The following is a 13,367-nucleotide window of genomic DNA, read 5'->3' on the forward strand; positions in this document are numbered from 1 at the left end:
TATCAAAAAGTGAAATTAACGAGTTTGGATTATATATTTCCCACTAACTGGGCGGAGTTTACAATATTCTTTAATAGAGAAAAATATATTAAGAAATGATTCAATATGCTTCAATCCTCTGTTTAAATTCATTCTAGATAAATATAATCCCTGCCTGCATTGCTATTTTCACTACAAAAATTATATGATTTCATTGAGTAGAAAGTATGTGAATATTGAGTTTAAAGCCAAGATTTCTGTGTGGTTTTAGGAATGTTACCCGTGAGATATCTAGTATACTTATACCAGGTAGATAGAAGTTTAAGATCATGAAGTAAGTATTGTTTCACTGAGTAACAATAACCCTTCTTAGTCTGTCAATTGTATTTGAATAGAAATAATGAGTGTATACTTCGTGCTCTTGATACATGTAGTCATTATATTTCATTTTAGGTCATCATTTAGTCTAAAAAAAAACCAGATATGGATACTGCTTATGCATCTATACTTTCCCTATATTTTTCTGTATATTTTTTCTCTAGTTATATAATACGAATTTGTGGGAAAGTATATTTTATCATATAAAATCTATAGGAAAGCATTCATTTTAAGCCAATAAAAATACTTCTTTAGTGGGTATACTTTCCCCTTATTTCCTTGTATATTTATTTTTTGTTTTATAACACGAATTTGTGGACAATTATATTTTTATTATATAAAATTTGTGGGAAATCATTCATTTTTGAATCGGACATCAATACTTCTTTAGCAGGAACACTTTCCCCTTTTTTCATTGTATATTAATTTATGGTTTTATAGCACGAATTTGTGGGAAAGTATATTTCTTAGCATTTCACATTTGTGAAACCATACATTTTAAAGAAGCGGTTTTGTATTATTTTGAGTGAAATTTTTTTTTTATTTTGTTTATTTTGATATTTGAAAAAGAATATTTTCTTGATGAGCATTCTAGTTTTTTTGGTACATTCATTTTGTAAAACTATTGATTATAACAATACTTCCCACCATATACTGTTGAACTGTTATTGTTTAAAGCACTTACGCCAATACCTACTTGAAGAGATAGTCGACTATATAACACAAGAAAAGAAAGATATATATATTAGATGATATCATTGAAAATAAAATATAAGAAAATTGATACTTATGGGCTTGATACAATTGTCATAAACTAATAATTGACAGCTAGTAAACACTACAAGATTAAAACTCTTGGTACACTAATTGCTACCAAAAGATATCACATTTAGTATTGTTTATAATGAGTGTATAGATGATTTGCTTGTTAAAAAAAACTTATCAGATGTTATTGTTCTAAGAAAATAATACTTGGACCTAATTGAATAATGATTACAAAGAAAAGATGGATATAAAAGCAAAGTTAGAATACATGTATTCCGTAAAGACATATCACAATATGAGATGTGAATATTATTGTGGATGGCATCAAAAGGATATAATGGTATCTATATTGCTGGCATTATTAGTAAAGAATAAATACTTTAAACATTTATTTATTGGCATGTCTCTAGTTAGATACTTTACCAAAAAAAAGAAATATATAACTTGTCAAACTGTTGGAAGACAAAAAGCAGTGAGTAAAGAAGTAAAACATCAAAGTAAAACATCGAAGTAAAACAAAGAAGTAAAACAAAGAAGCAAAAAAAAAGGAAAATGTTTTACCATAAATTTGTGTCAAAAAGTGCAAAAGAGAAAAGAAAGAAAGAAAATAGCTTGACTTCAAATATATAGATTCCAAAGAAAAGCGGCAGATAAACAATGTTTCAAAAAAAAAGACGATTCATTTACCCAAAGATATATACTTCTCCGAATTGAAACATATGTAGTTTGAATAATTACTATAGTTGAAAATTTGTAATAAATAGGGCTTCGACTTTACTTAATTGACCTCTCTCAATCACCTTCTTTATTTGTATGTATAAATTCAACAGAAACTGTGTCAAGCTTATTTCATTAGCTAATATACAGTGCCATAGGTTGGTAAAGTGCACAGATTTAAGTTCCGAAAAAATGAAAATGTTTATACAAATGCTACCATCTATGTTTTTCCATTTTTAAACTTATAACACACTGTCAAAATAACACACAAGAAAGCTTGAAGTCTTCTCTTCTATAAAAATTGGTTTTAAAAATATATTTTAATATTTTGTATACAATTCTTTACTCTTCTTGAGAGCATATAGCCTCTTTGGCATTGAGTTGCAATGGGTCGCACACACAGAGGCTGGTATTTTTCTCCATTCTTCTTGTAAAAACCTTTTCAATTGGGTAAGGTTCTTTGGGTGAGATCTTCTAGCCCTCACCTGCTTCCTAAGATATGCCCACACATTCTCAATCGGGCTAAGATTGGGACTGCGTGCAGGCCACTTCATTACCTCCAAATTGGCAGCTGTTTGGTACTCTTCTATCATTTTTGTTCTATGACAAGGGGCGTTATCTTGCTGGAAAATAAAACTATTATTGTGTGCTTGCTCCAGGCGACGTTTGAAGGGAACCAGCCTTTTTTCTAGGATGTTCTTATAACTTCATTGATTCTGGCTGCCATGCACGATTTCTAGAGAGCCAACTCCACCAGACCAAATACATCCCCAAATCATTACTGATTCTCTTCCACCTTAAATCATTGGTCTTATACAGTCATATCTGTATATTTCTGATGCCAGACGTCAGATTTGTACACTTTTGCACATAGGAAACAGTATAAATGATGACTCATCACTCCAAATTACGTGTTCCCAGCTGTGGTTGACTTTTTGGACATGGCAAGCAAATGCCATGCAGTTCTTTTGATACTTATCAGTAAGCCAAGGCTTGTGTACAGCCATACATGACTTCATATTAAGTCTTTTAATAGCATCACGCAAGGTATCCTTGCAAACAGTCCGATGCAAGATGATTGACATAGTCGGAATTAGGGTATCCAGGTTGGCTGACCTGTCTTTCACTATTTCGCAACACAAAACATGCAGATCTCTTTCAGTAAATATCCTGGAAGGTCCCTTCTGCTTTGGTGTAACTGCAGTCCCTCTTTCATTATATGTTTTGACTAAATTGTAGACAGTTCGTTGTGATACTCCATGCGTCTCACAGATGACTGGTACTTTTTCTCCAGATTTAAAAGATCCAATAATTACGCTGTTCTTTTTGCTTAAAATCTCTCTTTCAAGCATACGAGCTTCAGAAATGTTTTTGGAAGACATGGTTAAAATTAAATGAGAAATAAAGGGTGTGAAAGAGAAAACAAAACAAGGGATGGACATTTTTTTATTAAAAAAAAAGTTGGGAATTCAAAGTGTGCACTTTCCTAACCTATGGCACTATATATTAATATTTGATTCTATATAGAAAATGAACAACTTCACCTCTAACAGTCCCTCTGAGAATAACTTTGTGCATGCGGCTATTGCACGTAATATCATGCCCAACAGCAACACTGGTCTGGCATCGGTTATGTATACACCTACCACGAGACCGGCAGGTAGCCATGTTGATGGTAATGTGGCCGATCCAGTTCTGGCAATGCTGGCCTGTCTTAATGCTCAGATGAAGAGTCTTACTGACCAAATTGCAAGCATGGCCACCAGTATCACCAAGTCCAATGATACCACAACTTGTCTTCAGGAGACAGTTGCAAATATTGTTTCTGGTCAAACTGTTGTCCAAAATACTGCTTCCAGATACAATGTTACATCAGGCGTTGAAGCGGTCACTGGTCTTTCATCATTGATGGAAGATGATTATGTGCCTGGAAAGAGACACCCAGCAATCTCTGTAAGATTTGATTTGAGAATAATGGCCAAGACATCTAACACTTTTCTCATAGAAATTGATCAATGGGTATCTGAAAAAGCGGAACTTCAGCAGTAGTGATCAAAGAAAAGTAGCCACAAATGCTGCAAAGCCAGGATGGGTCCTTACAAGCTACTTTACAGGTGGCTATAACCACAGTCTTGCACTGGCTCTAACTGCATATTTGCGGAGCCAACCTCAATCTGCTGGCATACTTACAAGTGACCTTGCATGTATAGTAAAAAACCATTTTTGCAACCAGATCCATGAGTCCCGCAGACGCCTTCATCTGCAAACAGAAAAAGAACTGCATCAAGAAGACATCAGCATGGTTTGTTAGTAAGTGTCTAATTAGATATGTATATATATATATTATTTGATACTCACTGTTATTTTTTAAATTTATGTACAGCTTCTTTGCCAGCGTTCCATGGCTTATCTTGAAAACAAAGAAGCCATTGATACAGTCACGAAAAGAGACAATTGTGCTCATGTCCTTCAAAATGCAGCAATGTCTGATGATGAGACAGATGATGAGGCAACTAGATTGGCCAGCAGTAAACGCCTGAAGGCTTATCGCCCTAACTGGAGAAGTGATGAGGTAATATACTTAGAGATTAATTGATATATGAAAAATAATTAATGTGAAAAAAAAATAGCTTCAAACGCTCTTGGAAAGACTTGACGATTATGCTGTAGCAAAAGGACAGCAAAGATCACTGAAACTTATCCCTCGTATCAGGGTTACGTGTGACGCAGATGTTCCCAATGATTTAAAAGTCCCACTAGCTCAATGGACCATTAAAGATTAATAAATAAATACAATTTTTCTCTTCATCTTATTCTTCCAAACCATTTTTTTTAATAATAATAAATAAATATAATTCATCTCTTCATCATCTTATTTATACAAACCATTTTTTTTAATAATGATAAATAAATATTATTTATCTCTTCATCATCTCATTTGTATAAAGTAAAGATTTTTAATAATAGCAATATAATATAGTTATTCTCCTCATCTTATTCATTCGAATTGAAGGACTTTAATAGCAATACAAAATAATTTCTCTCTTCATCATCTTATTCATTCGAAGCAAACGACTTTAAGAGCAACACAAAATACTTTCTCTCTTCATCAGCTTATTCATTCAAAGCAAACGACTTTAAAAATGGCAATATAAAATACTTTTTCTTTTCATCATATCATTTGTATAAAGCAAATATTTTTAATAATAATAATAATAATAATAGTAATAATAAATAAAGATATATATATATGTTTTTTTTTGTTTATGCATAAATTTTTCTATATAAAGGGGCAATGAGCATATGGGTATTACCGGTGACAGTTGTATGTACACCAATAGCAGCAGGCATCAATATGCGGTGAACAGGTAAGATGTTTTGAAAATCGCTTCTTGTAAACGAAAATTTGCTCATCTCCACAAACTGCTCACTTCTTGTATCCTGGCTAGACGTTCTATACCACCTGACATATGCGAATGTATGTCTGTCTGCTTGGTATGTAACTGGGTTGATGATATTGCTGACAAAAAGATATTGGATCTGACCAGTAAACGCGCTAATTCCACGATCATTGTTTTCATGAAACATTGTTTATATGATTGAATCACGTCGAACTACACCATTGCTGCCTTTATATACCTGGCCAAGAAGATTGATGGACTGCATCTTCTGAATCATGTTGTTCACGAACAATTGGCCAAATATTGCGTCTTGGTAACCTGTCAACAAAGTATTGCTGTACGCCGTACAGTAGAACTTGAGCAGAAGGGCATACTCGTCTTCTTTCATTGGAACAAACTCATCAATACTGAGAGGGAAGGCAGAAGGAAGCAATGGCTCGTTGCCTTTGACATTGTCGATGTTCACTTCAGCAGAATCAAGGAAGGTCTTCAGATTGAAACCAGAAGAAGTGGTCGACAAGTACAGTGCAGCAGGAACAATAGTGGTAGTGATAGCAGCAGTGACAGTGACAAGAATCAGAAATGAATCAACGAGCTCATATATCAAAGAGACTTGAGAGGAGATCTGGAGAGATTGCATTGTTGTACGAAAAAGATCTATCTTGCGCGTGTCCTCAAGGTATCTTCGCATGAACGTGCCTTCAAATCCATCTTTGTTATTTGTAGCATAGTTTTTTAATACGCCATTGTATCTCTCAAAGCTGAAGAGCCAGTACCCATACACAGGGCCAAAGTTGAGGACGGTTTCTTTGAGATGCAGGTGTAGATGCATGTTGGGCAATATGAAATTCTTCCCGAACCTAACGTGACACTTTTGACCAAACGACTCCAAAAAATCATGCACATGTAAGTCTTCGACAGTTATACTTGGTCTTGTCAAGTACTTGCACACGTGAACAAACTCCATCCAGTCACAGAGGTCTTCTGATGGTAAATGACCAGCCAGGAGAATGGGAGAGTAAATCAAACACCAGGACTTCCATTCGTCTGCCTTTGTGAACAGAAAGCCCTTTCCAATTTTGTTATGCAATGGAGTGATGCTGAGAGGAATTATTATACTGTCTGCGTCTTGCTGCATTTCGGCCAGGTGCTCACTGGTAATAAGACCCTCTTCTCTCCATCTCTCCATCATCCTTTTTGCCATGCCAAGGAAGAGATTATGCATCGGATCTATAATGGTACACTCAACTGCATTGAAATATTGAAGTCAATGGAGCTCTGACCAGTGGACACCATTCTTTTTCTCTAATCTTGCTCTTTCAGCATCGCTACCAGCTTGTCTCCATCTCTCTGCATTTCTTTTGTTCTCTTCGTCAGTGTTGAAAATCCAATTGGAGAATATGAAACCAGAATGGTTCATACCCTTGCCATCCAAATGACAAGAAAACTGGCGGTTGCATACATGACATGCGTTAGTACTGGCATGCAATGTAAATCCACATGTTTTTCTTGTGGCTGGGATGTCACAAGCAATGAGAAGAATTGTGGCACGGACCAAGGTACCGGAAGGACACTTGTTTGTTGGAATAGCAACACCAGAATACAATTGGTTTACCTCGGTTACAAGAGGGCAAAGATAATGGTTTATCTGGCTTGTTTTGGCTTCGCTTGGACCTGGCATAAGTCCCACAAGGACGACGTTCTCCTTCTTGTATCTTTTCTCCCTGGGCAGATTGTTTACAGACAAGTAGATCGCGCCACAAGAGTAAGTAACCCCATCAAAGGGCTGGAACCAATCAATGTTAAGTGTCAGCATGATGGAACGTTCATGTGCTACGAATTGTTGACCAGTATTATCTTTCAATGAGTTCCATTTTGCCCCGTCGTATACATCAAACAGAGTTCCTGGTACTTGCTGTTGGAATCTCCAGAGGCTGATTGATCTCTCAAATCCAAGACGCGAAAAGAAGATGGACAATGCTGTTGTTATCAAGTTGTACATGTAGACCTTTCTTGGTCTATCCAAGCTATTGGGGGCTTCCAAAAACAAATTGTTTCCACATGTGTTTCCGGACAACTTTCTGAAGTCGCAACACTGGGGAATGGACTCAGATGCTGACTCAGAGAAAATCTTATGGCATTTGCCACATGCTACAAAGCGATGGATGCCTGCAGTCGATGTGCTTAGACCCGCCAATGAATTTAAACGCTTCAGACTCAATGGCAGACGGAATGATTGTCCAAAGTGTGCCAGCACCTCATTAATAAACTTGATAAAGATAGCACCACCAGAATTGACCACGTATTTGGATATAAAATATGCAGCAAAGGATGCAATGAAAGCGTGGGTTGGATCTGCTGGCATTTCATGGCTAAACAATTGTTCTATTGCATAGTTGTATTAATATCCAAAATATATTTCAAGGTATTTCTCTTATCTGCTTTTTATACTAACCTTCAATGTTTTCAGATTCGTTATTGAATTCATAAGAGTTGGACAAATCCTCATCGTTAGAACTGGATAAGTCGTGAACAACTATAGTAGAAAGAGTTGAATAATTAGAATTATAAGAGCTTATAAAACTTGCAAAAAAAATATAATTACATTCAAGATCTTCAGAAATATTTGTCTTGGAATCAATCTCCATGTCATTAGCATTGTCATTCACCATGTCTACTGCTTCTGCAGGTAACACTGTATTATATAAATGTGTTAAATTATTATGTAAAATAAAATGTTAAGGTAGCTTTATACATACAAGATTGTTTTTGGAAATTTCTTTGTACATCATCTGCAAAATGTCTACGGCGTATCTGGGAAGAGACCATAACAGAGTATCTGCCATTTGGAGAGCATACTGAGCAACTGCATTCAACTTGGTTATTAGACATTTTAGGAATTGGGTTGCGTTTATGAAATTTGCAAAAAAAGGAAATTATTCAGTAACATAGTTTATTTTTATAGACTTTCCTATTTTAATATCAGAGTCTACATCGTAGCTAGAAATCCTTAAATCAGGTATCCAATTGGTAATCCCTTTTAACATATCTCCTCAATGTTATACTGATTGGTTCCCATTTTTGTCAACCATGTCATATTATGTCGCTTTCTATAAATGTAAAACCGATATATTCGAACAAAATGTTTCAGTTTTACATTTTCTTTTAAAATTTTTATATATATACAGAATATCTGCGAAATAAAACCCCATTTATCTATGTCTTTATATATTTACAATTCTATAACCACAATAGCATTTACAAAAATTACAAAAATCAAAGTAATAAAAGCATATAATTAAACTTCTTTTTATAGTCTTTAAAATATAATCGGTCTAGTCTTAATATCAAAGTAAAAGTTTTTTTTTATCAGTCGGCGACAGGGCAAAGCACTAGTCAAAATAAATGTCAGAAGGCATAGCATATGCTATATCCAATTGAATTGGCCCAATTAAATTGTTGCCGCCAAAAGTAAAAAACCCTGTGGAGTGGAAATATTATCAAAATTTCCCTTTGATTCAACCGAAGTTTCTCAAGGGAGAATCATATAATTTCTGTAGTGTTTCTATCCCCCCTCTGTCTCGTAACCAATTATTGTTTCAAATTCTTATTCAATCAAATAATAACAGTTTCTTGGTATGCTTTTAGCTTATTATATGATGCTTGTCTAATATCATTTTCAATTTTTGTGATACTTTAAGAAAATCTATTAAATACAGAACTAAATAATAAATATTAGCAAAAAAAATGTTTTGCTTAATATTGCAAATCATCTTGAGATTTGTGATATGAAAAAGAAAAAGAAAAAGAAAAAGCTGTCTATGAGTAACCCTCAATTGGCTGAGTGGGCAAAGGAAACCTTTGGTTTTCAGAAAGCTCTTAATGTTTCTACAATCTCAAAGATTTTGAAGAGAGGAGATCAGGGCTTGATAATGCAAGCCAACGTAAAGAACAGAAAGTGCGTTCAAAAGGGAAAATGACTTTTATGTAATATATCTCAACATTATGCATTTTTGCTCTATATAAAAAAATAAAATTAATCTTATTTTATTGTCACATAACTATAGCAAATCGAAGAAGCAGTGATTCTTTTGATCAAAATTGCTGAAAATAATCAGATCCCCATTACTTGGGAATTGATTAAGACGAAAGCTACTATTTTTGCTAAAAGAATAGGCGTTAAAGATTTTAATGCTTCTCAAGGCTGAATGGAGAAGGTTGAAAAGCGTCATTGTATCAAAATGAATCGAATTCATGGTGAGGCTGCTTCAACAGACATAGAGTCACTTCAGATTGCCAAGGCGGCTATCAAAGAGAAAGTAGAGGGTTATAGTGCTTGTGACATCTATAACTTTGATGAAACAGCACTTTTCTATGCCGCCCTACCAAGAACAAGGATTTCTCACCAGAAATTTTCTGGTTGGAATGAAAATAAAAAGCTGCTTATAGTAGGTCTTTTGTACAATGCCGATGGAATAGACAAGTGGTCTGATATATTGATGATTGGTCATGCTAGAAGACTAAACTGTTCTAACAAAAACAGTAAAAAACAAGAGGCAGTAGATCATGGATTTTTTATGTATCATTACAACAGTAAGGCCTGGATGACACGATCAATCTTCTATGTTTTCCTCCATCACTTTGATCGTTCAATGAAAGTGCAAAACCGCAAAGTGCTTTTGATTCTCAATAGTTTCTCTGATCATATAGTAGATTATGCGTATTATATTTGTATGTAGAAAGGCAGAACGATAAGTACTTTGAGACTCTTTTTTATTGTGTTTATTAAAATTTCAAGTCAAATCGAATTATTGTAATAAAAGTTATTTTCTTTATGATATTTATATTTATTGAGATATATCCAGTCACCCTGGATATGAGTCATCATAACAGCTTTGCGATAATAGTTTAAGTACTTCTTGAAGATGATCCAATGATGGATCAGACATATTGCTCTTATGTTTCTGATAGGACTTCATATTGGATAATCATTTATAACGATCTTTTTGACTGATACTTTTGTCTGGATTTGTATATGATATCAGATATTAAAGTATCACAAATACAACAATGTGCCTACAAATGTTGAGCTTCTTTTTCTGCCTCGAAACACTACATCCCACCTTCAGCCATTGAATGGTAGCATCATTTGGGCTTCTAAGACTTATTTTAAGTGTAAACAGTATGCTAAGACATATCAGTATATTGGCATGATTCAAAATGGCAAACAAGATAAGATTGGGGCCATTGATAAAATCTTTGAAATTGATCAATTATGGGCAATAAAATGGATAAGATAGGCTTGGGAATCTGTCTCAGCAAAAACTATTGAGAACTGCTGGAATGCAACAATCGTTTGCTTCATTGAATACAAAGATAGTGAAGGTAGTAGTAAAACAATTTATTGGTTATAATAGTAATATAATCTTTCAATTTCACTTTCTTAATATTCTAAATATAATTTATAGATGTAAACCAGGCTATGTTTCAGCAAAGTCTGGCTGAAAAGGTTCTGGTCGAGGGTTTGGAAGAAACCCTAGACAAGACTGCCAGATCAGGTCTTCTGTCTCTTGAAGATTGTCCGACCGGCGAATCAGACCCACTCTATGAGAGATAATGCACTCATAGAGTGATCAATGAGAACGAGATTGCTGACATTGTCATAAAAGAGTATGACACAGACGACAATGCAGCCAACAATAGCAGCAATGAAGAAATTGCTGAAATGGAATCAGCAGTTCCTTTCAAGAGAACATATTCTGCTTCTGAAAAGTTTGAGTATGTTTGCACGCTTTTGGATATCTTGGAAGACAAAGATATTGACAAAGATTTTGTGAATAAGGTTGAAGGCCTTCGTAACAAGTTTCAGAAAAGTGTGAACTCAAAGCAAACTAAAGTCACTAGCTTCTTCAAGTCTTTTTAAAATTTATTTATTTTTTCAAATAAAATAAAAACAATTTTCTATAAGAAATATATTTTTCTTTATTTAAAAATAAAGAAAAAAACAGGTAGCAGCCAAGTACAGTCAAAGCCAGATTTCGTAATATTTTTGTAAATAGTAATAATTGCAAATAATAATAAATAGTAATGACAGATAGAAATAATAAAATCTATAATAAAAACTTTTATAACAAAACAAATTAGAATTATATTTATATTTTTCAAGTGAATGATCTTTACTAAACAATTAATAAATGAAACTTAATCAAAATATAGCACATGTAGTCTTATTTTATTTCTGAAAAAAAAATGAAAAAAAATTTAAAAAAATTAAGCTAGATGACAACTTGATAACCCAGTGTTTGGCATGAAAACTTAACGCACTTGACATTGATGTCAATTACAAAATTGTGAAAAGTTTGAATTAAAGAAATTTAAATCAATATTTAACTATATTGCTTTCGTCTGATTGGCTAATTTTTTTTTTCTTTAAGGATTCAAGATCAAAACATTTCATGAAAGTGAAATTAACAAAAATTGTGAAAGTTAAGCCCTATTTTTCAAGTTGGGTTTTCAGAGCTGTGGTGATCCCGACACTCGGATGTTGGATTTATCATATATAAAAACATATTCATATTGGGATAGCGTAGTAGCTATCATCTTGTCAGTATAAAATATATATAAACGATTAAGTAATCAGACCAATAATTATTACAGTTAGTACTGTAGATAATATCTTAAAGATTGTTAAGATAATTATATCATACTGCCAGGTAAACTGTGTCAGATCGATATGGAGCTAATTTATTAGGAAGTCCTAAAGCTCTAGTATAAAAGAGAAAAGAATAGCTAAGAGCTAAAGAAGTATGATTTATGACTTGATGTCATAATTGTAACACCAACACTAGTTAAGCAGTAAATATACTCTAATAACTAAATTTAGTAAAGAAAGTCTTAAGAAACTAACACGTAATGACAAGAGCAGATTGTGTTTTCTTATAAAAAGGGACACTTTTTATTTATGAATAAAGCACAACTGATATACAGTCTCAAAGTATTTCTATATGTCTCTATTATCAAATTTATTATTTTTCTATTGTTTCGTACCTGAAATATCACAAGAGCCTTGAAATTATCGAAGTGTGAAACTAAAGGGCCATGAAATTATTGAGGGACCACTGTAAGGAAGTTGCTTAGGTTAAAATTGTGGGCAGTGTTTGTGGGTGGCATATTGATGATGATGTCAGAATTGGTGATTTCATGTAGTAACGACTTGTGCTTCTCATTTTCTATCATAGGTAAAGTTGCTTGGATTAAGTTGACTTTGGATGTATCCTCGAGGTATTTCTTTATGATTGTGCCCTCAAAGCTGTTTTTTTTTTGGTTTTATATGATTTAACCATGCTGTTAAAACGCTCAAAGCTGAACAGCCAATAATCATAAGCTGGCCCAAAGTTAAGAACCGTTTCTTTAATGTGTAGGTGTAGGTGCATATTTGGAGTGATGAATTGCTCTCCATACAGAGTCTGTGAATTTCATCCAAATAGCTCCAAGCAAAAATGTGCCTCAGCAAGGTTTTTGTATGTCAAGCTTGGCATGGCTAGATACCAACAGGCATTGAAAAAGCACATCCAGTTGTCAAAATGTTTTTGTGGAAGGCTGCCAGACAGAACAGCTGGAGAGTAGACAAGGTACCAGGACTTCTGTTCGTCAGTTCATGAAAGGAAATATCTTAATTATCTTTTTTCTGAGGGATGTATAGCCTATAGGAACATGAAGCTTATCAGCATCGTCTTGCATAGCTATAAGGTGCGCATTAGAGATCAGACCAGTTGATATCCACTTTTTCATGATGAGTTTGGGGGTTCCGAAGAAGAGGTTATGCATCAGATCTATTATAGTGTACTCTACTGCGTTGGAATGCACAAGCTCATGGAGTTCCAACTGGCGGACACCATTCTCTCTTTCCATAATCCTTTGCTGGTTCTCATTCCTTGCGTTTTTCCATGCAATAGCAAAATCGCTGGTTCTCTTGCTCAGCTCAAGCTACCTAGTCAGAGAAGGCAAATCCTGAATAGTTCATGCCTCTTTTGTTGGGAAGGCAAGTGAGCTTACGGTTGCATATAGGGCATGCATTGACGCTGGTGTGTGATGTAAACCCACGTGTCTTGTGGACAGCAGAAATAT

The 13,367-nt window shown here is 34.3% G+C and overlaps 5 protein-coding genes across 5 annotated transcripts; 3 read left to right on the top strand and 2 right to left on the bottom strand.

Moving 5' to 3' along the window:
* Nucleotides 1–3,369: 3,369 nt before the first annotated feature.
* On the top strand, nucleotides 3,370–4,622 carry PHYBLDRAFT_164315 (hypothetical protein; the record flags this gene model as incomplete). The annotated part of the gene is made up of 4 exons (XM_018434987.1): nucleotides 3,370–3,792; nucleotides 3,845–4,141; nucleotides 4,223–4,411; nucleotides 4,470–4,622. 4 exons carry the CDS (start codon nucleotides 3,370–3,372, stop codon nucleotides 4,620–4,622), a joined length of 1,062 nt encoding a protein of 353 aa, XP_018295440.1.
* A 481-nt stretch (nucleotides 4,623–5,103) lies between these two features.
* PHYBLDRAFT_141287 (hypothetical protein) lies at nucleotides 5,104–6,444 on the bottom strand (the record flags this gene model as incomplete). The annotated part of the gene is made up of 2 exons (XM_018430557.1): nucleotides 5,104–5,379; nucleotides 5,479–6,444. 2 exons carry the CDS (start codon nucleotides 6,442–6,444, stop codon nucleotides 5,104–5,106), a joined length of 1,242 nt encoding a protein of 413 aa, XP_018295441.1.
* A 2,014-nt stretch (nucleotides 6,445–8,458) lies between these two features.
* PHYBLDRAFT_60536 (Homeodomain-like DNA binding domain-containing transcription factor) lies at nucleotides 8,459–9,448 on the top strand (the record flags this gene model as incomplete). Its single annotated transcript, XM_018440657.1, has 4 exons — nucleotides 8,459–8,521; nucleotides 8,557–8,592; nucleotides 9,038–9,184; nucleotides 9,308–9,448. 4 exons carry the CDS (start codon nucleotides 8,459–8,461, stop codon nucleotides 9,446–9,448), a joined length of 387 nt encoding a protein of 128 aa, XP_018295442.1.
* On the top strand, nucleotides 9,449–10,540 carry PHYBLDRAFT_108315 (hypothetical protein; the record flags this gene model as incomplete). The annotated part of the gene is made up of 2 exons (XM_018428040.1): nucleotides 9,449–9,949; nucleotides 10,295–10,540. The coding sequence occupies 2 exons, from the start codon at nucleotides 9,449–9,451 to the stop codon at nucleotides 10,538–10,540; spliced, it is 747 nt and encodes a 248-aa protein (XP_018295443.1).
* Nucleotides 10,541–12,715: 2,175 nt separating this feature from the next.
* On the bottom strand, nucleotides 12,716–13,151 carry PHYBLDRAFT_141291 (hypothetical protein; the record flags this gene model as incomplete). Its single annotated transcript, XM_018430558.1, has 2 exons — nucleotides 12,716–12,883; nucleotides 12,954–13,151. The coding sequence occupies 2 exons, from the start codon at nucleotides 13,149–13,151 to the stop codon at nucleotides 12,716–12,718; spliced, it is 366 nt and encodes a 121-aa protein (XP_018295444.1).
* Nucleotides 13,152–13,367: the final 216 nt, after the last annotated feature.

This window comes from Phycomyces blakesleeanus (assembly GCF_001638985.1).
Source record: "Phycomyces blakesleeanus NRRL 1555(-) unplaced genomic scaffold PHYBLscaffold_4, whole genome shotgun sequence".
In the NCBI taxonomy this organism is placed as follows: Eukaryota; Fungi; Mucoromycota; class Mucoromycetes; order Mucorales; family Phycomycetaceae; genus Phycomyces; species Phycomyces blakesleeanus.